The 24,583-nt window shown below is 35.1% G+C and overlaps 4 protein-coding genes across 5 annotated transcripts in view; 3 read left to right on the forward strand and 1 right to left on the reverse strand.

Moving 5' to 3' along the window:
• The window catches only part of LOC106126969 (WAS/WASL-interacting protein family member 2), a 13,182-nt gene extending 11,406 nt beyond the window's left edge, over positions 1 to 1,776 (forward strand). Inside the window, exons 6-7 of the mRNA XM_013324879.1 lie at positions 196 to 269; positions 483 to 1,776. Coding sequence (XP_013180333.1) covers positions 196 to 269; positions 483 to 886 — 478 coding nt within the window. The 3' untranslated portion in view covers positions 887 to 1,776. The remainder of the gene's footprint in view (positions 1 to 195; positions 270 to 482) is intronic.
• On the forward strand, positions 783 to 5,411 carry LOC106127128 (uncharacterized). The gene is made up of 2 exons (XM_013325132.1): positions 783 to 872; positions 3,650 to 5,411. The coding sequence occupies exon 2, from the start codon at positions 3,934 to 3,936 to the stop codon at positions 4,441 to 4,443; it is 510 nt and encodes a 169-aa protein (XP_013180586.1). The 5' UTR covers positions 783 to 872; positions 3,650 to 3,933; the 3' UTR covers positions 4,444 to 5,411.
• Positions 5,412 to 6,110: 699 nt separating this feature from the next.
• Positions 6,111 to 12,703, reverse strand: BuGZ (Bub3 interacting GLEBS and Zinc finger domain protein). Of its 2 annotated transcripts, none has more exons than XM_013325183.1 (9): positions 12,486 to 12,703; positions 12,212 to 12,338; positions 11,878 to 12,004; positions 11,607 to 11,674; positions 10,896 to 11,026; positions 10,494 to 10,580; positions 9,465 to 9,741; positions 8,926 to 9,181; positions 6,111 to 6,376 (listed from the first exon to the last, which is right to left on the reverse strand). In XM_013325183.1, exons 1-9 carry the CDS (start codon positions 12,524 to 12,526, stop codon positions 6,300 to 6,302), a joined length of 1,191 nt encoding a protein of 396 aa, XP_013180637.1. In that variant the 5' UTR covers positions 12,527 to 12,703; the 3' UTR covers positions 6,111 to 6,299. The 2 variants fall into 2 exon arrangements, with proteins under 2 accessions (XP_013180637.1, XP_013180636.1); XM_013325182.1 differs by having other exon boundaries at positions 8,926 to 9,190.
• A 7,516-nt stretch (positions 12,704 to 20,219) lies between these two features.
• Positions 20,220 to 24,583, forward strand: part of Picot (putative inorganic phosphate cotransporter protein picot) — a 39,474-nt gene continuing 35,110 nt past the window's right edge. Inside the window, exon 1 of the mRNA XM_013325185.1 lies at positions 20,220 to 20,497. Coding sequence (XP_013180639.1) covers positions 20,425 to 20,497 — 73 coding nt within the window. The 5' untranslated portion in view covers positions 20,220 to 20,424. The remainder of the gene's footprint in view (positions 20,498 to 24,583) is intronic.

Below are 24,583 nucleotides of genomic sequence, written 5' to 3' on the forward strand. Positions count from 1 at the left end.
CGCCACCGCCCCCGCATCACCCGCCACACCACAGACAGAATGTGAGTGTACACATGACACAAGACACGACACACGACTCGACACAAATAGCGATGTGAAAAAAGCATTGTGAAAACAAATAGTAAAGCATACCTTTCACGGCAATTATGCTAAGTGTAAGTAAAGGACAGTTAAATAGCTTTTTATTTTATTAAGCTACGTAGTAAGATTGGGTACATTTTGGGTGTTAGAAATTCAAAATTATGATAACGATTACCAATTATTTATAGGTACATGAATTTTATACCACATTAGTATTGAAGTAGCAAATATGTTAAGTTTTAGGTTACCTTAAAATGATTCGCCGAGTAACACCCACTGTCATAATCTTCTAATCTTTGATCTGTAAAACAGATACATATTCTAATTCTTCATTATTTAGCTTTTGTACATAGGAAAATAGATTATACTGCATTTTTAACAATAAAAATAGGCCAAAATAGTCTTTAATACATGCAACATACAGATAGGAGTAATAAAAGTATCTTTGTCTTTCAAATATTTGCTACGAAAAAATATTTTTGTCCAGCCCAAAAAACCAGTAAATGTTATGACGCTTCGTTCTGTTCATTCTACTAGTGTAATCAAAGCAGGCTTTACATACACGTGTTTGAGGTTTGCCTTTCGGGTTGCGCAGAGCACGTCGAGCATTTCAAGCGGTGCGAGTGGCGCGAGTGAGGCGGGCGCTCCGCCCCCTCCAGTGCGGGGCTCCTCGATGCGCGCGGCGGAGCTGGAGGCGCGCTACGCAGACCTGTTCCGCCCCCCCGCGGCCTTCCCCCCGCCCCCGCCCTTCCTGCGCATCGCCAAGGACTACAGCAGCGCCGCGCTCGCCGGTAAGTACGCCTGATGCATCGCAACACAAATATACCAACATTTTTACCAGTAGCGTTTTTGTTATTTTGCTACTTTGAAAGATCAAAACCCCTACAAAGTCACATTCGAATGGCAACGCTACTTGAAAAGTTTATTAAGGAACTAATATTAAATTTTTTAATGTTAACGTTTTGACTTTTGATATCTTTACGTCTTAAAAACCAATAAACAACGGTTGCACGCATCAAATCAAATCATGACTCTTGTCACGTTCCGCCTGAACCGAGCGTGCAAGCGAGAACGCATAACAAGAGACAGAGAGACAAGATCGGTCTTGGAATTCAAACTGTGATTCATCTATCTCTCTTCAATTAAATTAAATTCAGAAAAATATACAATTTTTCATCAATGTCCTCTTGTGACAGAGATTTTTTAGTAGCAATATCAATTCGAATGTGACTTTATCCATGTGATTCTTGTTGTGTAACGATGTCTTGGATGTCGCTATACATTCAAGATATGTTTCGAGGATTTTACAAATGTTCGACTGACAAATGACTGTATTTAGTCTTAATTGCTTTGTATAGTTTTTTGGTTTTACTTGATAATAAGTGAAACGCACAAAAACGTCTTTATAGTCATACTGTATACAATTGATTTAGCGTTAATATTGTACATATAGAAAGATAATTTTGCAATGCAATATGTACAAGTCATAAATTAGACGTAGCGAATAAGTTTATGTTAATTTTCTTAGTATTTTAATTGGATTATATTAAGACCAAATTAGTATTGGATTGTTTGTGATTGTTTAGAGGGAGAGGTTGTTCTGTTGTCTGTGTGCATGACTGCATGCGTGTCGTCGTGACAGCCCGTATTGGCATAATTATAAATGTGATGAAACTTCTTTAAATATTATTGAATTTTTTTTTTACACAACTCCTGCGACATATTACGGTATTTTTTTTAAATAAGTACATTTGAAACAAAGACATGGCTTCCATTATCATTGGATTATGGCATTTATAATTGGCATTCCATTTTCATATTTCTGGAAAGTTCTTATTATAATAACATTCATTTAACTAACGTGAGCTTACATTCGAAATTTCATTACATTTTTTCATTCAAAATATATCTAACTGCCGCTCATTAAATGGTTAATAAGTCCTACCCTTAGTGTAGATTTGGTAAAAGAAATCAAGACTAAGGGTCTGCTTGTGTAATCATTAATCCATACTAAATGCGGCAATAAATGTTAATTCTTTAGAAATGTTACAACTTATTTTGAGTCATTATATTAATCTTATATGTAATATTATAGTTGTATGAACATTGTTTTTGTTATCGTGTCAATGTATGTATTTAAATTATTATACGTATCAAATTTATTTATTTTAAAGCTGTAGTATTTTTACATGGTATTTATAACAATCTTCAATTTAAATATTTAATTTTGTTTGTGACTTTTGGTAGTGTTAAAATTTGACTTTTATTTTTTTTTATTTTGTTGCGATTTTTGACAATGACAAGCACATTTTCCACCCTCTAGTTGCCCGATTTGTAGTTTTTAAATGCGTTTATATTTTCACATAGCCTTTATAGTTTAAAAATTTGATACGTATACACGCTATTATCCTGCACGTAAACTTTGTAAACTTGCAATAGTTTAGATGAAATTTGTTGTGATGTTTTCGTTTAGTTAATAGCGAGGTGCCATTATGCTGATTTATTTATAAAATAAACTGCGATGCAGTATTTATTTCACAGCAAGAATGACAACACACATTCATTAGATCTCTTGACTGATCCCTTTTATGTTCGACTTTATTTTTAATATTTTAAATTGGGAATAAAGTTTTGTTTTCCAGTATTATGAAAGTACTTAATTAATTTGAAAGTACATGAAACGCGCGTTTTGCTTTGAAATATGTTTTTATATTTGGTGTAATGTTTGCCAGTGGAGAGATTTAATGAAGGCTTATTGTGCGGGGAGTGGCGACAGGTATTGTGATAACTATGTATTATGCTTATGTATTTTATAGATATTATTTTTTTAATAATAAAAGAGTAATTATTATTGAATCGTTGTCGAGTATTTCATTGTTCAACCTAACACTAGATGTCGTCTGATTGTTTCATGTGAACATATGTGGTGTTACTCAAGTTCTATGCATTGTGCAAATGCAATTTTACCTAAGTATTGCCCATATTTATATAAAAATGTCTAGAAAATAGTCTATTAAAGTATTTTAGTTGGAAAAATAGAATTTTAAAGAATAGTTTCCTTCATTTTATTTTAATGGAATTAGTAGTTGTATTTGAAGTTAAACGGATTTCTACGTGATATATTTATGGCAACACAAGCTTAATTCTATGTGAGACCAACCACAGTACTTGTTTTGTGATCCTGGGTAAGTGTTTTTCATTTTTTTCAACACTTGTGCAACTTTTAGTTTTATAGTACACAGTGAATTCATTAGTAAAACTAACCACATCCATTCATTTCCCATTAATACTAACCTTTGAATGTATCACGTCATCGCATGTTCACAACACAACAAAATGTAAAAGCCTCGCATGTCGTATGAAAGCGTGATGTTAGTAGGAATTTAATTTAATATAATAAGTTTAACACTGTAGACTAACTTATGACTTGTTTACTGAACAATGGAACACCCGTAACCGATGGGACCTTTGTTTCCTGTACACTTTAATCCACTAATTACAGTTTGCAACCTTGTGCGTGTTAAAGTGTGCAAGATGTAGCAACTGATATTGTGTTGTGTTGCGACAGTGAACAAAGCGCAGGCGCCGCCGCCCCCGCTGCAGGTCCCCCTGGAGGGGTGGTCGGGCACCAGCAGCGCCTGCTAGCGAGCGCGGGGGGCGCACCCCGCCCCCGCCAGCTCGCACTCCGCCTCCACCGCGCATCTCGTGCCCGACTCGCACCCCGCGCACGCGCTGCTCTCAGTGGCACACGCCCTGCTCTGCCCCGCCCACACCGTGGCCGCTCCTCCACCACTCGCACCCGCGCCCCCGCCGCCATCCGACCTCACCGTGCTGCCCATAGACGAGGTGACGATGCCCGCGGAGGACGTGAGCGATCTTAGGGACGTTGTCGACGCGATAAATAGACTGTGCGAGACTATGAAGACGTCGGGCTACGAGGAGACCGAGTACGAGGATTGCACGGATGTGACGTGGACCGAGGAAGCGATGGCCGCAGAGAGCGGCGAGGTGGTGTGCGACGAGGAGCTGGTCAGCCCCGAGGAGGTTTCGGTGCGCGAGGTGGAGACGTACGTGGCGGTGGCGGAGCGCTGGGGCGAGGCGGGCGGCTGCGAGCTCAGCGAGGCGTACTACTCCGCCTCGTCCGAGGTGTCGCTGGTGTCGGCGGCGGAGGGCGAGCTGGTGGAGGAGAGGCGCGGGGCGGGCGCGGGTGTGGGGGGCGCGGCGGCGGGCCACGTGGCCGCCATGCGCGAGCGGTTCGAGAGCATGACGCGCGCCAACACGCCCTGCCCCTGCCCCCCCGACCTCGCGCGCTCGCTCTCCCCCGCCCCCGCCGCCTCGCTCTCCCCCTCGCCTGCTGACTGAGCTCTACGCGCGCGCTCCATCAACATGAGTGTATCTGAGAGACGCTAAGCTCTATAAGGCATTGAGGAAGGCCTGTGAGAGTTGCTACTCACACATTTTGACGTGTTTTAGAGGAATTTTATATCAAGCACATTATATACTTATTACTTAATTATTAACATTGAAAACATGTATTACAAATTAGTGCCTAAATATTACGATTATTGTATTTAGCGGTGCCATTCTTCCATAATTATTTGTTAATTACTCGAGGGTAGGTCGTAGATTAGTTTTTGTAATGTTGCTATAAAATGTATTTAACTTTAACTCGTATATAAAAAGCGTACAAAATATACTGGATATAAGTAGGCGGAGTGCGAAAGGGTTGTGATTGGGTCTATGTCCTTTTGCGATAAGACGAACAGTTACATATCCGTAAGATGTAAGAATAGAAAAGTTTAGATGTAGCCGATTTGTATTGGAATATTTAACTAAAGTAGTACAGATTCATTATAACTGTTGTATTGTGATCTTCGAAACGCTCAAATTTTGTAGTTTTTACATCGTTACAATTATAAATATAACAACCAATTTAATAAATAAATACCCTACATTTTATCAGACCAAGGAGAGTATCGCTTACCTGAAGTTACTTGTAACGTATTCAGTTTGTGTTATCGATTAGATGTCGACTTTCTAATTAGATGTTATACAATGATAGACTTAGAAAAGTATTTTAATGCAAATTATGTTGTTTTTGATACTAAGTTTGATTTTTAATTTAATTTTAGTTGAAAACTGTGGAATTTTTTTTGTTAGGTTATGTTGGTTGTGTCAGTTGCATTTTACCACCAACTGTTTTAAGTTTATTTCTTTTTTACATTATATTTGTTGTATTTTGTACATGCAAGTGTCGTCTGCAGCGTTGTGGTGCGTGTCATATAAACGTGTTCTGAGACAATTAAATATAATTCAATATATGACTTTAATATGCAATGTGTATTTATTGCGTCACTCCTCGCACAATGGACGGACAATGAGATGCGCTCTAATTGTGGATAGCCAGCTGCTCCCCGCCCTCATACATCATACAATGTCATACCATGCATCATCCTAATTACATTACCGGGATAATACTTTATGTTCATATTTAATTTACAAGCAAAATACATACATATATTAGCGTGTAAATAAATGATATCATAGTTATATAGTGTAACGGGCAACTAGACATACATTATGAAGACTAAGTTGGCTTTCCAAAATTAGACAACAGGAAACAAATAAAAAGCGGGCATTCGATCCATAGCATATTTATTGAGTAAAGTGTCAAAATTCTACAAGATAGGCAAACGTCACAACTTCACGTGGAAATTAAGAAAAATTTCAAGGCAGATAATTAACGTATGATCGTTATTCTTACACACATTTGAACACCCGGAGTTTAGAACATTACAGTAGGAGGAGGGGCGCGGGTCGGGGCCGGGGGACAGGGGGCCGCCAATCCAACAACGCGAGTTGTGACAGCGGAGTCGCCTGCGCCGGAGCTGCAGGGAACTGCCGGCCCAACCGCGGCCGAGCCGGGCGATCTCGTCACCTGTCCCCGCCGCGCCCGCCGCCCGCCGCCCCGCCCGCCGCCGCACGCCCCGCCCGGCGCGCCGCCGCCTCTACCCCCTCCCCTACCTCCCCCACCCCGCGCCGCCTACACTAGCACGCGACTATTTACATCGAGACGGCGGACGCCGCGCGGCGCGTCCGGCGGCGGCGAGCTGGCCGTACCGGAGTCCGCGTCCTCGTCTTACCTGGGGCCGGTTAGTGTCCCGTCACCGCGTTATGTATGTGTCGGGGGTACCTGTCGGCTGCGGCGGCGGCGGCGGCTACCGGTAGCGCGGCAGCAGGCCCGGCACGCCGCCGAACATACCCATCGGCATCATCCCGCCCGGCACCAGCATGCCTGCACACAACACGCTCGTCACGCGGCGCCCCCACGCCGCACGCCCCCCGCCCCCACAGCTCGGCCCACCACACACCACACGCCACCACCACTTTTACACCAATTCATTATTATTTCATGTTTTCTCTTGCAATGAGTTAAGAGAAATACGAGAACTTACTGTTGGTCATTTCATTGTTATGTTGTAAAGTCGGATAAGTTTTGTGTATCTGCTGCAGTGTAGAGGTGAGGAGTGTGGTGTGTGCGGTGTACGGGGGGCCGAGTGGGGGCGCGCGGTCGCCGGCCTCAAGGAACACAGGAACGATGAAAGTCACATAAAAAAATCACACCTTGAAAATAGGTAATGTGTAACAATGGTATTTGTATGACATGCAGGTCGCACCTCGCGGTCGCCGCGTGCCTCCAGTTTAGCCAACGACTAACTCCTCGGTCATGCACAGTTGAAAGCGACAAACTACTGGTACGTAAATATATAATTAGTGTAGTACCCACCCGCAACCGACGGCCAGGCAACATGGCCACTACGAGAGAAATCGAGACAGTAATAAGAGCTACTACAGTAAGCAAATCCAGTAACGAATGTGAATATAAAGTTACCGCAGACTGGTTCCGGCGGCGCGTGAGGGCTACGGGGGGCGGCGGGGGGCAGGGGCGGGGGACACGTCCGCGCGGGGACGGGGGCGCTCTGAGCCTGGTCCTATGCCTTCGACTCTTCACAGCCGTGGAAAATAGAAACTAAACTCGCTAAGTATCAGGATTTTATTACAAATTAAAAAAAAAATGAACAGAGAAACATTCACATCGAACCGATCCATTTTCCACGCCGCATCTTAACAGATTAACATTGAATACAAAATAAAGAAAAAGTCGTGTAAATCTGATCAAAATACATCTAAATTACAAAATCGCCATTACCCAAATACTAACTAATAAATAGTAACCACTGCAAGTGTAATGTCGTAACATCTAAAACTGACTCCTGGCGTACTCTACAAACTGTTATATTGTGGACAATCCTCGGCTATCGAAGTATCCAAAAAGACATCAAACCTCTCATTTAAAATATGGAATAAGAAAAAATATATTGTCATAAAAAATCATTTATCAAATATCAAAAAGAACAAATGTAAAATCTAATGTTTGAAAGTGAATACGTGAATAAAATATAATCAAACCTCGTGGCACACACAATGTTCTCAAACCAGCTCGCGAACTGGAATTTGAAATGACATATTCTGAACTGAGGGACTGGTATGTATCGCAGGAGACCAGCGGACACAAACACATTTACAAACAACTAATATATATATATAAACATACATTTAACATATAGGAATGCTTCCCTTGTCTTAGTCAATTATTCTTCCTATGTAATAGTATACAATAATATGACGCACATAACATTGATAATCGTAAAATGAACAATACATAACTTCTTGAAGAACTATCCTAATACATTTTATTTCTTAATATTATTTAGCGCTAAGTCGTTTTAATGAATGATTATGTTAAAGACAATGTTATTCCTAAAACATATGTTTATATGTAGAACAATGTTTACTTAAATACTTTAGAAATACATGTACAAAAACATTTTCTCTTTTCTTCAGAAACTCATCGTCCATTAATCGCGTGATGTTTTTAGACTAGCCCTAACACCTACAATATAGTATTAATACTAAATAATATTAAATCTCGGAAAATAGTATACATCTAATTTTAAAATTTATATTTGATCCGTCCCTCCCCTGTCGTGATGTTTCGATTTTTTTTGCAATGTCACATGATTAATGGACGATTTCAAATATGACATGTAGTTTTGATGCATGTGTTTCCGCAGTGGACACTCATGGTAAAGGATTGTGTATTAGAAACAAGATAAATATAGTTATTTAAACATTTAATAAAATCAATTTAAGCCTTGTTTCCACTACCCTTAGTGTAAATTTACAGTGATTTCTTTTATCATATTTGCAAATGATATAAAACTTTGCACGTAACAATATACATGTTATGGAATATAAATTATGAAATTTTACAGTTTGCAAGATTCAATATATTTATGATAAACTGTTTATTCTAAAAGTTAGTTACAATAAAGGTAATTCTTTAAAAAATAAATCAAACTGTAAAAATTCAACGCCTAAAATAAATACACGTAGAAAGAACATAATTAAATGTAAAATATTTGTCAAGAAAATTAATGACACATTTGATTTGTAGAGACTTAATTTAACTACAAAGTATTCAGAGTTATAAACCAACATTACTGTCTTCAACAAATTTCTCTCTTTTATTCAATAACATGTCTAAAAGTTCTCTATCCTTCATTTTCTCTAGCTGCTGAAATATACCATACATACAAACAATTCAACATTCCAATTATTTCCGTAATTCAAGTAATAATTTTGCATAAAAATAATAAATGGAGTAAAATGTTCTACGTGTATTTATGATTGTAATAGATCATTATGTCTATAGAGTACCGAGTAAAGTGGGGGAGATGTTGTGGGTGGTCTATTGGTAGCTATAGTAAGCGTTGTACTGACCGGGCTGGATGGGGCGCATGATGTTGAACTGCGGCATCATTGGCAGCATCACGGGCGGCATCGACACGGGCACGCCGACGCGCGGCAGCTGCTGCAGCTGCTGGAGTTGCAGCTGTTGAGGTAGCTGCTGCAGCTGGGGCAGCTGTTGCAGCTGCAGCTGCTGCGGCAGCACGCCCACCACCTGCTGCATGACCGGTCGCCGCAGCGCCGCCTGCTGGCGCGCCGCCGCCACCGCCGCAGACATGTGCGCCGCCACCTGGCACCACCGCACGCGCATACCGGTACACATTACATACGGAACACGACACATCGCAGGCTGACAGCGGCAGTGAACATGCCTTACTGCTCGTCAAACAGATCCAAATAGATGTAGCAATTTGACAAACAATGTGTACAGGTAAAGCAGACAGCACAAAATATGCATTGCAAATTATTACTCCCAATATTTTATTTTAAATGATATCTATTTTATTAAGAAGATGCCTGAGAATGTCCTGCGTGTGAAGAGGGCACACGTCACATACTACAAGCCCACTTACCTCGGCCTGGCTGGTGCTGGCGGACATGATGTTGGCGACGGAGGTGGCAATGGTCTGTGGGGCGTCCGGCTTGGGTTTAGGGCGGTACTTAGCGTGCCTCGCCCGGATCTCCTCGAGGGATACGTCCTCTGGGGGGTGCACGATCTTGGAGCCGGCGCCGGTGGCGGTGACCAGGGGGCAGGCGTTGGCGGCGGGGACCTTCACCTCCCCATTTTCCTTAGGCTCCGAGCCCGCCGCCGATGTCGACGTGGTCGGCGGAGCGCTTATCGTGGCGTTACTGATCCATACAAAATATAAATTGTTTAAGAATTAATTAATTTCAAATAAAGATCATAGTTGGTTATTTAAATATATAATATAAATTTTAAAGTGCTATTTGAATTGTTAGTTAATTTGTTTTTTTGTATTAGAATGGCGATGAAGCATGAGTTGGATTATGAATGATGAAAATTATTTTATTTAATACTTGTTGAAAGAAACTTACATAACCTAAAACTTTGTTGATGTAAATCTATATTGTTGTTCCTATTTAAAAGTTATAATAAAGTCTGCATTCACAAACAATAGTACTTTTTTATCATGTAAACATGTAAATGACAATACAATAGCTCAGCATGTTGCACAACAAGTTGCACCTTCCTTGCATAAGTAAGATATGTTGTGGACTACTTACATTATGCCATGTATGGGTGTGTATTGATTCACTTAATATCACTTGTTCTGCCAATTTGTAACACAACACTTCCTGTTGAGATTCTTCTCAGTTTTAATCAAATATTTAGGTACTATACCTCTATAATTATTTTAAAATTTTTATGTAAATATATGTCAATACTAAATGAAAACTACAATGTTTCAAATTCGAAAAGTACTAAATATGAGATCCTTATTTAGTTTATAATTAATTTATGTGTAAAATAAAAAAAAACAATATTAACCTAAGATATTAGTTTACGAAAACTTACAATATATTCGGTAATCAAAGTTTCGGCTTTGGTATTTAAAACATGGAATTTTATAATTTGTTACCTGTAAGCGGGGAAGGTGGGTTTGCTAGGAGTGGATGTGGGCACACTCGCTGCGGGGAATAATGGCCTCATTCCTGGCATCATCATCCTGAAACAAGAAAACAATAACCTTAAAAAAAACACCTTGGAACTTGGTATTGCTGGTGGCCGAAGATTGAGTGCTGGTTAGTAACAACTTATTTGAACATAGGTAGAAACTTGATTACAGTTGAACCTGGACAAGCAAGAGACCTAGAAGTTGGAGAATTTTTTTTATAAACAAGAGAAATATTGCAGTCCCTTGGATTTCTCACTAATCTGGTTTGACAGTATTTGCTAGAAGAGTTTATTGCTAAGTGCAAACTATTTTCTATTTCAGCAGAGCAGAATATTATCTTGTGTAACAAGATTCAAATTATCTTACCTAGGTGCTTGCATGAAGTGAGGCATCATGTGGTTCATAGACATTGCATGTCCGGGGTACATGCCCTGTGGCATCTGACCCATAGGCGTGGGCAGGATGCCCGCACTTACTGAAGAAGGCCCTGCCCCCAGCTAGAAACAACATATATACAAATTATATGATTAAGATACATGATAAACATTAAACCAAACATATATTTATTTATTTATATACATATAATGCATAATGTCATTAGGATATTAAAGCAATATTTGGGATAAGCTTTAAAGGAATAAATTCATTTGTATATTGTTTTTAGTATATGTATGATTATTAAATTTAAATAAAAAGGAATTTAAGTGAGCAAGGTTACATATTTTTGATATAGGGTACATTTACAGAATGTTAAAAAAATGAAACAATTCAAGTGACTTACTGAATAATCTTTACTCTGGAACCGAATAAAGTTGAATTTAATTTAAAACCTTATTAAAATTTAAATATCCGTTAGCTTAGTTAGATTTGTCTCAATGTAGGATATAAAGAACTTCCTTGTAATTCCCAACATAAAACATCTATGCATGTTTCATCCACTATCATCCATGTTTATATTAACTATGAGATACTCTTTCATAAGATCGATATGATTTATGTTATTTATAAAGAAAAACAATGAGATTCCCATTGTTTGTACTCAAATAAATAAAGTGAATTGTAATATTATGTAATTACCAATGCTGCAGTAGGTTTCTTCTTAGCGGCGGGTTCATCATCATCACTGTCGGACCCTTTGCCACCACCTACATCATCCAAATATTGATAAAAATAGATAGAATCACTTTAAACACTGATTTTAAAAGACATACCTTTACTGGAACACTAAAACTATACACCAATAAACATCTAATGCTACAGTGTCCCAAGCAAAATTTAAAAAGAAATATGTCCTTGTACATACATTAGGATCCATAACACTGCAGAAGGCCAAACAATGTTTTTATACCTGTTTTTTGCTTCTCATGCTCCTTGATATCTTCTGGTGGTATACCTTCCATACCATATATTTCTATTTCTATATTAGACCTATTTGGTAATGAATTTGGAACTTTGTCTATGGCTTCTTTGTGTACCTGAAATATGAAATATTGGTAAGAAAAACGAAGGAGAACCAAATAATGCAATAGTTTTAGAGAAAGGCAAAGTACTTTTATAGGAGTGATATTTAGCGCGTGTAATGAACATAGAGCAAAAATATCTCGACCTATAATCGTGAGAGTTAAAAGAGTGGCGTGTGTGGACGTGGGCGGGCGGCGCCCGTGCCAAGAGCACGAACATACCTGCATGCAGTGAATTGACAGTCCGGGGCCCGTGTATAACTTTTTATGACATATGTGGCATTTAAAGTGCTTGGCCTTTTGATGCTGAATCAGAATTTTTTCATCGTCGAATTCCCTGTTACAATACCTAATAAACTTGCTAAGGAAATCGTTCAACGTCAAAACATAAAATTAGTAGGAAGACATCATAAATATTGCAAAAATAGGTCAATTACAATTCGCGAAGGTCACAAGACGTTTCGGTAAATGTAAAGCTGCATATTTAAAAGGATACCAGCACCAAGGTTTAGATGCCTTCTTCTTTTTCCTTCCCATCTTTAAAACAACACAAACACAATAACAATCAAATAAATAAATACGATTTTACAATTAAATTAGATAACTTAACTAAGCTATCACAGATGTTTAAAAACTTAAAGTTAAAACCACAATGTAACAACGCAAACGATAAACGCAACGCAAAATGGCGGCTAACCAACCAACCACAAACAAGTCTGCCTGGGACAGATACTTGTCTATTGTTAAGGGTTGTAATATGTAAATTTAAAAACTACCAATCTTGAAAGAAAAGAAAACCTATATTATTAGGAGAAAAGAGCTTCTTATAAAAAGTAGGTATGTAACTAGCTACTTCATTAATTTAATTGGTAAAAACCGAAAGGCGAGAATCGCGTGAATGTCATAAAACAAAAAGCTATAAGTTATACAACTGTCAAAAAAAAACAAGTCAACTGTTTCCAAGTTCAAAAACTAGATGACGCTAAAAGAGTATAATAAATACACTGTAGATGACGCTTTAGCGCTATTTACTTTTGCACGCGCATTCCCTACTATATTTGGGCCATCACTTCGGGATGCAGTAAGTTTGCTAAATGTACAATACGCTCATCTGATTTAAAAATCAACCAGCTATTAGTAAGATTAAATAACATAAGTACAAAATTGTCGCTAGTGTCTTTGTTCCGTATCGATCAGTGCAGGAGGCACGGCACAAAACGGGATTAACTGCATTTGTTCAGCTCTCAAGTTAAGATCATTTATCAACTATATCTTAAGATAGTTGACGGCTCCGTATGAGCTGCTCATGTAGCGAAGGCATGACACTCATGAGACGGGGGCGTGCAAGTTTCCCGCCCTGTCATTGGCAGTTTGCGCGCGAAAAGACAGTTGCGTATGAGCGGCATTATTTTTATCGTATTCTGAAGTGTGGCTTTAGATTATCTTAACAATTTTATACTATACTAGTGACCCGCCCCGGTTTCCTTCGATAAAGAGTGAGAGGGACAATTATTTTTTTTGCTCAAAATATCCTCTCTCATAATGGAAAGAAAAACTTAAAGCTCGTAGGAGGTGACGCCTGTGCCTGTGAGGCGGTTGCCATCTGTCTAATGTCTAATAAAACATAATATTATAAACATTCTTTCCTCATATTTATAATTAAGTTAAGTAATAAATTGTAAATAAATGTAATATTTATTACCTAATTAGCGATATAATTAAAACAGGCTTTAGCGGCCTTCATATCCAAAATATTACATTACACGCAAACAAAATTAACCATATCTGTTAATTTTTGTTAAAGTATAACTTTACTATGCTTCAAGGATAAGTTACAGGTTAATGGACCTTTATGTTATCAATTATTATACTAAACACAAAACGTACTATTATATGACATTTTGATTAATAAAATTAATGTGATTTTTATACCCCTCCCACCAAGCTGCAGTTTTAATTTCGTTCATCTTATTTAGTGTATCACTAAAAACGTGGTTACCTTTATTTGCACAGAGTAAGTTTATAAATCATGATAATGATTGCAATCTTAATTAAATGGATTAGATATAATGCTGAGCACATCATGTGATAATAGTAATAAAATATCATAAGCACTACAGAATAAAATTACTAAAGTAAACGATACGTTTTAAATTCTTGGTAAGGTAAAAAAACTAACCTAAAAATGTTTAAATTTTTGTTATTAAACATTGTTTATCACCTTATAATTTAATCATTAAAATGTAACTCAAAAAACAATAAATCAAGATAAAGGTAATAAAATTAACGTAAACAGATAACCAAAACTTTGACTTTTCAACTGACAGTTTGGGTTATATTATTTATATATAGCAACACAATACTTGTATGCAATTTTGATAATCGCCAGTGGATCTTGATGTATTTTTTCAAGTTTCGATAAAAACAATCAACTTTGATATATTGTTGTCATAGTCGCAATACAAATATAACTTAAGTTTTTTTAGTAAGACTTTAATTTAGATTTGCTATTGCCTGATGTTTCATCTAAATTAATAAAAAAAACAATAAAAAACTGACTTTGAACATTTGAAATAATGTTTGTCATTTAATATACCGCACTCGTATCTACCACGTGGCAGTATTACCTTTGTCATTGTCAATATTAGTTTTATAAAAAAAATTGCGGTGACACACCACGAGACGAATACGTGAGATGATGAACAATATAATCCTAGTTGAATGTTTACAAGAGCGTTCAAACAAAGCGCCAAAGTAAACGAATATGCTTTTAGCTCACTACCTCATATTCTTGTTTTGCATAAATTTTATTCTCGTAATCAAATGGAGAATATGTTGATATTGTATTAGTTTAATAAAATTGCTTGCGGCTTAGACCTCGCGGAATTTAAGCAAATACCTAGTGATAAATGTAGTCATCCGGGGAAAGTATTGGTTCCCAACACTGAAATAATTTTTCAAATTGGTTTCAGTTTCCAGGGTCCAAAAATAGAACTAAATAAAATTCACCGTATATAAGTGCGTTATTCTTCAAATTGGCGGCTAACTTTCTGATGTTTTACGTCTTTACTCGTTGTTATATGAAAAATAAATAAACGAACATTTTTAAAGCTAGACAAGCAAGGTATAGTAGGGTTTTTATCATAAATGTCAATCATAGCTATTGCCCGCGTCTTCGTCTGCGAATTAAAATAAAACTTGTTAAACCCATTATCCAGACAGAATCCTACATATTCCATACAACATTTCAGCGAGAGCTGCATTACAGCTGTTCTGGAGATAAATTCTAAGAAACATCTATCCATCCATACATCCAAACATTATAATTTATAATATTAGTATGAAATAAGTAAATAAATTGTGTAAATAGCGGGAATAATGTCAATGTCACGATCCAGTTCAGTTTCCGCAAGTGAACTTTTGCGTAGCGAGTATGCATGATATAGCTATTTTTATTGACATTTATGCTATGAGATACCAGAAATATTGCCAATTGAGTACACTGAGGAGTTAAAGTGTTAAATAGCTAAAAATGTAACATACTTGTCATATAATTTAAATTGTTTGAGTAGATCTTATAGTTTAACATTTATGTCTTTTAGATGCTTAATTTTTTCGCATTTTTAATATTAGTAAGATGATTCTTTTATGAGTATCGATATATATAAAAGAAAGTCGTGTTAGTTACACTATTTATTACTCAAGAACGGCTTTACCGATATGTCTGAAAATTGGTGAGGTAGCTTAGAGCCAGAAGTCGAACCGGACATAGGATACTATTTATTCATTTTTTTAGAATTTATGCCTTGATGAGCTGCTTTTTATTTAACTTACTAATATTTTTTTTATATATCCACGCGGACGGATTCGCGGGCGAAAGTTAGTATTTATATAAAACATGACATACGGATGCATCGGTTTTACAATCTTATCAACAATCAACATTTCTAATCTCATATTTAGCAACTTTCAGGATGTTTGTTCGTTTTTATTTAAATAAGTAGTATGTTAAAATATTTCTGCGTAATATTAATAGTTTACATATTTGTAATCAAAAGAATTAGTCACCAGCTTGTGACAGATTGGACATGAAACAACACGCACCGTACTGTTTAAGAAGAAAGACTTTATCAAAGTTAACTAAAAAAAATATAACTAAGTATAACTTGTGAAATATTGAAACTATCTGTTGCTTACATTTGTATAAACTAACAGTCATCCTTCAAACTATTATTTTAAATAAGTAAGCTATGCGGCCAACCTTCAAGAATAAAGAGGCACTAGAAGAAGAAGCTATGTGTTTTTGAAATACCACAAACTAAAATTAAGCGAAGTATAAAAATCGAAACCAATAATAGATCCAAAGATGATATGAGATTACCTAAATTCAGAAATAAACTTGAGGTAATACATTGCCACCCTTCCTTCACTGAATACTTTGGGCATGTCATCGAATTAGATGAATTATATTTAATGATTCTAATTGATTATAGTGTCGTGTGTAAATGTGGTGATGAAATCAATAAATAAATGTATATTTAGTGTTAATATATTTGTCAACATTTATTAAGATAAATCTTGGATGTGATGGTAATCATGCGACGTGGGAGTGTACGATCACAATGATATGAGATTATGTCAGGTGACGTAAGAAACGTATCGTCAAGCAGACACATTTGCACTTGTCATCCGAACTAGTCGATATTATCACGTGTGATAAACATCGGTATCAAGCTGAGTGCAAGTTAACCAACTCGATCGCGTTACGAGGTTCAGGCTCAGCGACATCTGAGTTCGGCCACCTCAAGCCCGGTGAAGCTGTATATGACTCTTAAAGGAAACCAGTGACAAAAAAAAATCGATCGCGTTAAAGCAAATCAGAGACTCCCAAACTTTTTTCACATGAACGTTTCAAAGTTTCACTGCTTTCGGTGAACATTTGTTCTTCAATTGTATTTCTCCCCATAGTTCACTTCTTCCATGTGCCTCTGTCACTTACCGTGGGTTTCTAAGACGGTTAAACAATCGCTGGCATAATAAATCAGTTACACGAAATTAGATTTAACAGCTGATTGAAAGATATGAAAAATTATTATGATATAAATTTCATCCGAACATCATTATTCTTTTTAAAAGGAAATATTTTAGCAACTGGTCTATTCTATAGTCATATCCAAATTAGTTGTGAATTTGAATCTAGAGTTAGGATTAAAATTAATAAAGTGATGCTATAAGGGTTCCGTTTTTTTCCTATAAGGTACGGAACCCTAAAAACAATTATCTAATTATTTATACTTAGAAACCTTCCATTGATATAATTGAGCTTTTAATCAGCGAGTGGACTTTATAATCTGCTGCATAGATCAACTGCAGAAAATTCTCGCTTTATTCATAAGTAAGTAATCGCTTCACAAACAGTCGCAAGATTTGTTCGTATCTTTATTGCGTGTTTTAATCAAAGTCTGGATAATCGCTTACCTGAGTTTGTGTTATTTGATGTTTTTGATTTAGTATTACATCAGTCTAGATAGCCTATCTATCCACTTAGTTTTGTTTTCAAATCTCTGTACACATCTTATGAAATTAAACAAATCAAACAAAAACAATAAATAACTTGACTAATTAACTGTAAAGGCCAGATTATACCCGGGAAAAAAGGACATAGTCTGGAAGAGCACATAGGCGAGTAGCCTTTTATTAAGTTTTTTTATAATTCCGTACTGATAGGGCCGCGGGCGACTGCTAGTCAGATGTATTATATATACATCACACTCTTGTCAAGTTGATAAAAATTGTATTAGTAAGTTAATATAATGTTGACAGAATTAATCCGATCGTTTTCCGCAGTTAAAGATGACTTAGCTTTTAGAAGTTATTTTCAAAAGAGATTAGCACAAAACTTGTAAACCCGTGTGTTTCCATTACAGAAACTCCAATACTAAATCTTTGACATGTTTTTCGCAATTGATTGTTTAAGCAATTTTAAATGTAACATTAGTCGCGCGTTCTTCATCGGGCCTACCAGATAATCTTTACCAGTGCAAAGTTGGGAGTAGCGTGTCGAGAAGCGAGAGGATAGAGGAGAGGGCCCTTTTATATTTAGTAGGTTGTCGTTATGGCTCCATTCACTTGTTTTATTATTAGAGCACAAGAATTTGAGTTGCTAAAATTCATAGAACTAGGATGCCTGAAGTGAGCCCGTGTTCTGCATACATGTAAAAACTGTGTGCCATTTCGTTGAAGTTGTAGAAAACCAAGCCCATAACAACTAACTAAATGCATATCTTTTGATATCAAGATTAATAAAGTTTAAATAATTCGCAGTAAATAATTACTTTCTATACCAACTTGAGATGGATTTGGCTGTGAAGTGGTGTAATCCTATGTTATTGATAAGATATGTTTTCGTACTGAGATGTACCGATCACGGCCTCCGCACGCGGCTGCGCAACTCATGTTACCGTATCAAAGATATGTCAGATTCATCAAATATATTGATGTTATTCAATGCATGACAAAAATTTCGGTTGAATTTTTTTTTTTGAAAATGACATCAGTTAATATTCTGCCAGTATTTCGAATTATTTTACTTTATCTATTTAAATCATTTGGTTCTTTAGTCAATCGCAATAGCAAACGAAAAACGTTATCTATTTTTTAGAGATAATTTTTGGGACAAAATATTTTAATTTACCCTTATTAGCCTAGAGTTTCAACTTTGATACCAATCTTTTAAACCGAATGTTCACATTACTATTATTTTTTTTATAGGTTGGCTGTACCTATTTTACTGTTGTTTAATATTCTTTCCGACGAAATTAAAAAAAAAAAATCATTATTGTTTTATTTTATCAAGCAAACACAGTAATATTAAAAATAAATCACTATCGTATGTAAATCAGGCTACTAAGGCTATCTTACACTCGGTCTCCAGGATGAAATATTAAATTCGACTGAATGCCTATTACAGGTGATGTAAAATGAAGTTCAAACTTTCTTATTATGTTTGTACTTTTCAAGTTTTTAACGAATAATCTCTATTTTTTTAAACTTAGGAGTTATGATTCGCTGTTCAACTAGCTAGCTGTTCTCGTTTGTAATGATGCGGACTCACAGTAAAATAAAACGTCCGTTGACAGTTTCATAATGGAGGAATTTATTAAACAATTTGTACGAATAGGGAGGAAGAAAAAACGATATTATAAATGAACAAAAAAATTGCCATATCTGTGTTGGGGTTGCCAACTTTTAACGTTCGCTCATTCAATTTTATTGAATAAAATGATTATTTTACTAGTTGTTATCAGAATTGTAAATTTATTTAATTAGGTTTCGCATTCAACCATCAAAGCGTAAATTTGTCGAGTTTTTAATTAATTTTCAATTGGCTCTCTGGGTTTCATTGTTGACAAACAAATTATACCGCTTCATAAAATTTTCTTTTACATGTATATATCTGTTTTCAATTGTGAAGCATTTTCTAAAATATTTTTATGTAAATAAAATTATTTAATGAAATATTTACATTACTTCTACATAAGTAATAATACAATAAAAATATTTTAAGAAGTAATTTAACCAAAGTACTAAATATGTGAAAGATAAATAAAAAAATCTCAAAAACAAATAAACTATCTTGGATTCCGGACTCAAAATTGAGTTTTTATAAAATCATCAAAACTCAATGTTTACATTATTCTGTGTATTCAAATATTAAAACTTGAAATGACAATGATTTTGCCGTAATATTTCATGCAATGTCACAATTTCGCGAAGGAATCCAACATGACTTTGTTCAACTTGAAACCGGTTAATTTGCGGCCTGTCCCGAATTTGGCGGGTCGTTGAAATCCGTTTCTTCACCTTTGAGACATCGACGACTTTTGAATATGTAATGAGTAAGCTTTGCTTTGTGATTCACGTTCAACGTCGGGGTTACAACAATAAAAATGTATGAGAAAACTTAAAAAACTTTATTGAATACTATCTGTTTTTCTGACCTTACTTACCTCTTTCGGTTCGGGATCTGTGCTTGCACATTATTCCTTGAAACCTTTTATAACATTTGTTTTGAGGGATTTAATAAATTCTGTTTGATCACAAGTAATTCTAATATGTTGTATTGTAATGTATTATGTCTACACCAGTGAGAAGACTCGTGCGGTGCGCCGGCAAGTCGCGTGCCTTAAAAACGAGACTAGAGCATTGCGGAGCGACAGTCGAGCTAATGCAGCCAGTGTTCGTCACCGTCTCGCCGGCCAGTATGTCGCATTGACGCGCCATTCGTTGCCGATTTTAAAAAATAAATGTCAAAAACACCAATTAAAAATATAGGGCAAAAATAATAACCAGCCAGTTACAAGTGACATTTTTTTTAAATCGCGTGCGCGTTTTGTTTTTTTTTTTTAATTTAAAGGAACTGTTGCAGTGAAATAATGGGTTTGAAATCTGAAGATGATAAGCGGCCGAGCAAGTTGGCGATTATGGATGATATTTCAGATACCCCAAGTAAGTTGTAGTAATATTTTTTTACTAATAAATACTTAAATTTTTAAATATTTTTTTCATTTTAGCGGAGATGCATGACCATACATACATTGTAAAGGTGTCGGAAGTTTTCAAATTCGCTCTAAATTTGGCAATTCAAAAAAAACATATTAGTTTAGGTTTATAACTATAATCTACTATAAAAATCATATTATAATTAATAATATCCCTTACACAACACCACTGTTAGTTGGACGTTGGTTTTTATATTTTTGCGGGTGGTTAAAAAATTTCAAAAATTTAACGATAAAATATGACAAAAAAAAAACAAAAAGTTGAAAAAATATTTTTTTTTTCGTTCAACTAATCAGCTCTAAACTCTATAATGTACAGTTTAATTGAAAAAAAACATAAGCATAGTAAAACAAACTGTAATATGGAAAATTCCGTGCATAAAACATGAACAATTATTTTAAACCGCTCGTTTTTTTTTATAAAACAGATTTTTAACTCAATATTTATTATTTAATGCGTTTTACGTACAATATCGTAATTAGTACGCAGTTAAATATTTCCTTACTGTGCAGATTTTAATAAATAATTATATTGGTTTCATAAATAACTCCTTTTTATAAAAAGGTTTCATATTACATTTTCCCGCGCAAACCAGCAACCCAGCGTATTTATAATCCTATCTCAAATTAAGAATGAAACTTTTTTCTTTCTTTATACATTTTTTCTCATTTTTTACGGCCGGTACTTGACGACAGATATATTTACATAAAAAAGCATATGTTGTAATTTTGTGTCAAAGTGTTAAGCCGTTTTTCTTTAGCGTAATGTTTAGACTAGAAGAGGAAAAATAACCCTACTTTTTTATGTGGCAATAATAATTTTTTTTCAATAAATAGTCTAGTTACATACATATTACAGTAACAAGAAATATAATATGTTTACATAACTTTAGTGCGCGTATTATTTTTATGGAATGTTGAGAAATAAAACATGTCGATGTGGTTTCGTAAATACCTTGTTGCATTTACTTGTTGATAAAAAAATAGAAGTGTGCTTCTATTATGCTGCATTATTGTATGTATATTTTTCGTAACTTATTGGTTTCTGAGACCAAAATGTCTGTACAAAACATATCGTCATCACTGTCATTATCTTTAACAAGACAGATAAGATTGAAAATGGAGATTTTGGCTTCAGAAACCCATGGTAAGTAACTTTAGGAATGATTTTAATTTTGTATGATCATTAATTGTTATTGGTTTGGTTAGATAGTTTCTTTTAGCTTGTTTAACTGACTAGTCTTTATTTCTTCGCTTATATTGGAAAAAAAAAACATAAAAAACGAGAAATTTAGTACTATGCATAAATAAGTACAGTTGTAAAAATACTTGCGCAACGGATAACTGTTTTGCTGACAAAAGTTCTTAAATATAACTTGAACAAATAAGTAATACAAAAAAATAATATCTTTGTCTGCATTTTTGTGTACTCGTTTTATTTTCCATTTAGCCTTCATTTTTTCCTTAATTATTATTAAATATTATCTGACAGTTTGTTCAAGTTGCTCGTATTTTCAGAAATGGAAGTGTTCTTTTTATAATTTGTTTTTAAAACAATAATAAACATTTGCTACAACTTAACGAATTATTATTTACGTTGTATATTTTAATAATCTATTAATTGCCTTAATTAAAAATTTAATTAAATAAGAAAATTACAGGTTAATTATTGCTATTAAATTCCAATCAACAAAGTTCGAAAGAGACAACTGTCTTTAGAAATAAACTTACAATATAAGTAACGATTTAACACATACGATACATGTTTAGAAAAAAAAATCAATTATATTTTATGAAAGAATTAAAAAGCAAAAACGTAAAAATAATTATTTCTTTGTAAACAATTATTTTATTTGCCTTTTTCTTAAAATAAACTAAACTAAACTAGAACAAAATGGCAGACGTTTATTTTTTTAATTTGATAGGTTTAATTAAGTAAAAAGCATGTTATTTTTTTACAAATTAGGGATAAACCGTATTGGAACATCGAGTACAGTTTTCTTATCAATATCTGGTTTTTCAGGTTTCTCAATTAAATAGAATTGACATATTTTTTTTTATCTAAATCGTATTTACAAATCAAGAAAGACATTGGCGTATTATTTAAATAAAAAATATCGCTTTAAAAATTTTAACCGAAACTTTAAAAGTATATTTATGTCTTTAAAAACTAGAGATCAAACGTCATGGTTCACGAGTTAGTTTTTTTAGCAAAGGAAATATTCTCAGGTTTTCGTACAATGAAAACGATCTTTTTTTATTATTTTCCTGAGTAAAAGAATTAGATCAAACAAAATAACAATGTCCCATTCGTGTGTAACCATTTGATAACCTAAAATATATAAATTTGTGAGAAATTGTTCTCGAAATATTAATTTAATGAATTTAGGTATGAGATTACAGAACTTTATATTTGAACAGTTGTCTACGGTCATACAAACATAATACAATCGTATCATACATACAACATAATTCCAGATATCACTAGTGACACAATCGATTAAGAACTCTAGTTGACCTTGAGCAATAAAGTTTGAACGTTAGTATTCTTAAGCCTTAAGGTAATCTCTCTGGTCCAGTACGAATAGGTTGACATTACACATATCTTTGAATTTCTTCGAAGATACGTGCCGGTTGCATCATATTTTCCTTGACCGTAAGGACATATGAAATTCGAATAAGGAAAAATACATTGATACTTGGCTGGGATCAAACCTGTGGATTGTAAGTACGATACCACAGCGGCACCGTCACTCTATAAATTATAACTAGCTATAGCCCGCGACTCCGTCCGCGCTGAACTTAATAAAAAATAGTAACTAGATTATATGTTCCAGATTATACTCTACATCTTTGCCAAATATCAGAGAGACCCATTCTGCCGTTCCGGAGATACCTTCTTACAAACAACCATTCCAACATTCGCATCTATATATATATATATATATAAAAGAAAGTCGTGTTAGTTACACTATTTATAACTCAAGAACGGCTTTACCGATATGCCTGAAAATTGGTGGGGAGGTAGCTTAGAGCCTTTTTATTCATTTTTTCGAATTTATGCCTTGAAGAGCTGTTTTTTATTTAACTTACTAATATTATAAATGCGTATGTTTAGATGGATGTGATGTGGATGGATGCATGGGTGGGCTGCACTAATTAAGTTTTTTATGTATCCGCGCGGAAGGACTCGCGGGCGACAGCTAGTTTATAATATTAGAACATGGTATTATATATTTGTAACATTGTAGAAATGTCAGTGGTTGATAAAGTTAGTCACAATACAGTGTAGCGAATTGATTTGTAGGCATTTAGTGCCGGTCTGACCGTCGGTGGTATGAACTTACTCACACAATTAGTACAAGCATTTTCATTGTTATACATTTCTTTTGTACTGTTACGTATTAGATGTTTAAATTTTAATTTACTTCTTACTCATATGATGAATGCGAATGTTTAGATGGATGTATGTTTGTTGGAAGATATCTCCGGTACAGCTAAACGGATATCGAGAAAAATTTGAATAGATATAGAATGTAGTCTGGAAGAACAGCTGATGAAGTCGCGGGCAACAGTTTATTCGTAATTAAGAAAGGTTTCACTTTACATATTAATTTAATTATTTTGTCTTTTACTTTTGAAATTATGAAAATCCAGCAATTTCTTAATAATTGATCTGATTTTGTATTTATATTTGAATTTAGTGCACAAGGAGTTTTTTTTTTCTTAATTATCTGTTTCAACCAAGTTGCGGCCAGTTTCATTTTCATTTTGCAAAGTAATTAGCGCATGTTTAAACTTTCTACAGAACAGTTCCTATTATCAATAATGCTATGAGATGACAAAGTTCTATTTTATTAACATCAGTTAATATAAACCTAAGATATTTGTTAATCTTACTAATATTATAAATACGAAGTTTAGATGGATGGATGTTTGTTACAAGGTATTTACAGAACGACTTACATCACGATTAATTTGGCATAGATGTAGAACATAGTCTGGAAGAAGACACGGCCTACTAATTAAAATC

Source organism: Papilio xuthus, unplaced genomic scaffold (assembly GCF_000836235.2).
Source record: "Papilio xuthus unplaced genomic scaffold, Pxut_1.1 DF824888.1, whole genome shotgun sequence".
NCBI lineage: Eukaryota > Metazoa > Arthropoda > Insecta > Lepidoptera > Papilionidae > Papilio > Papilio xuthus.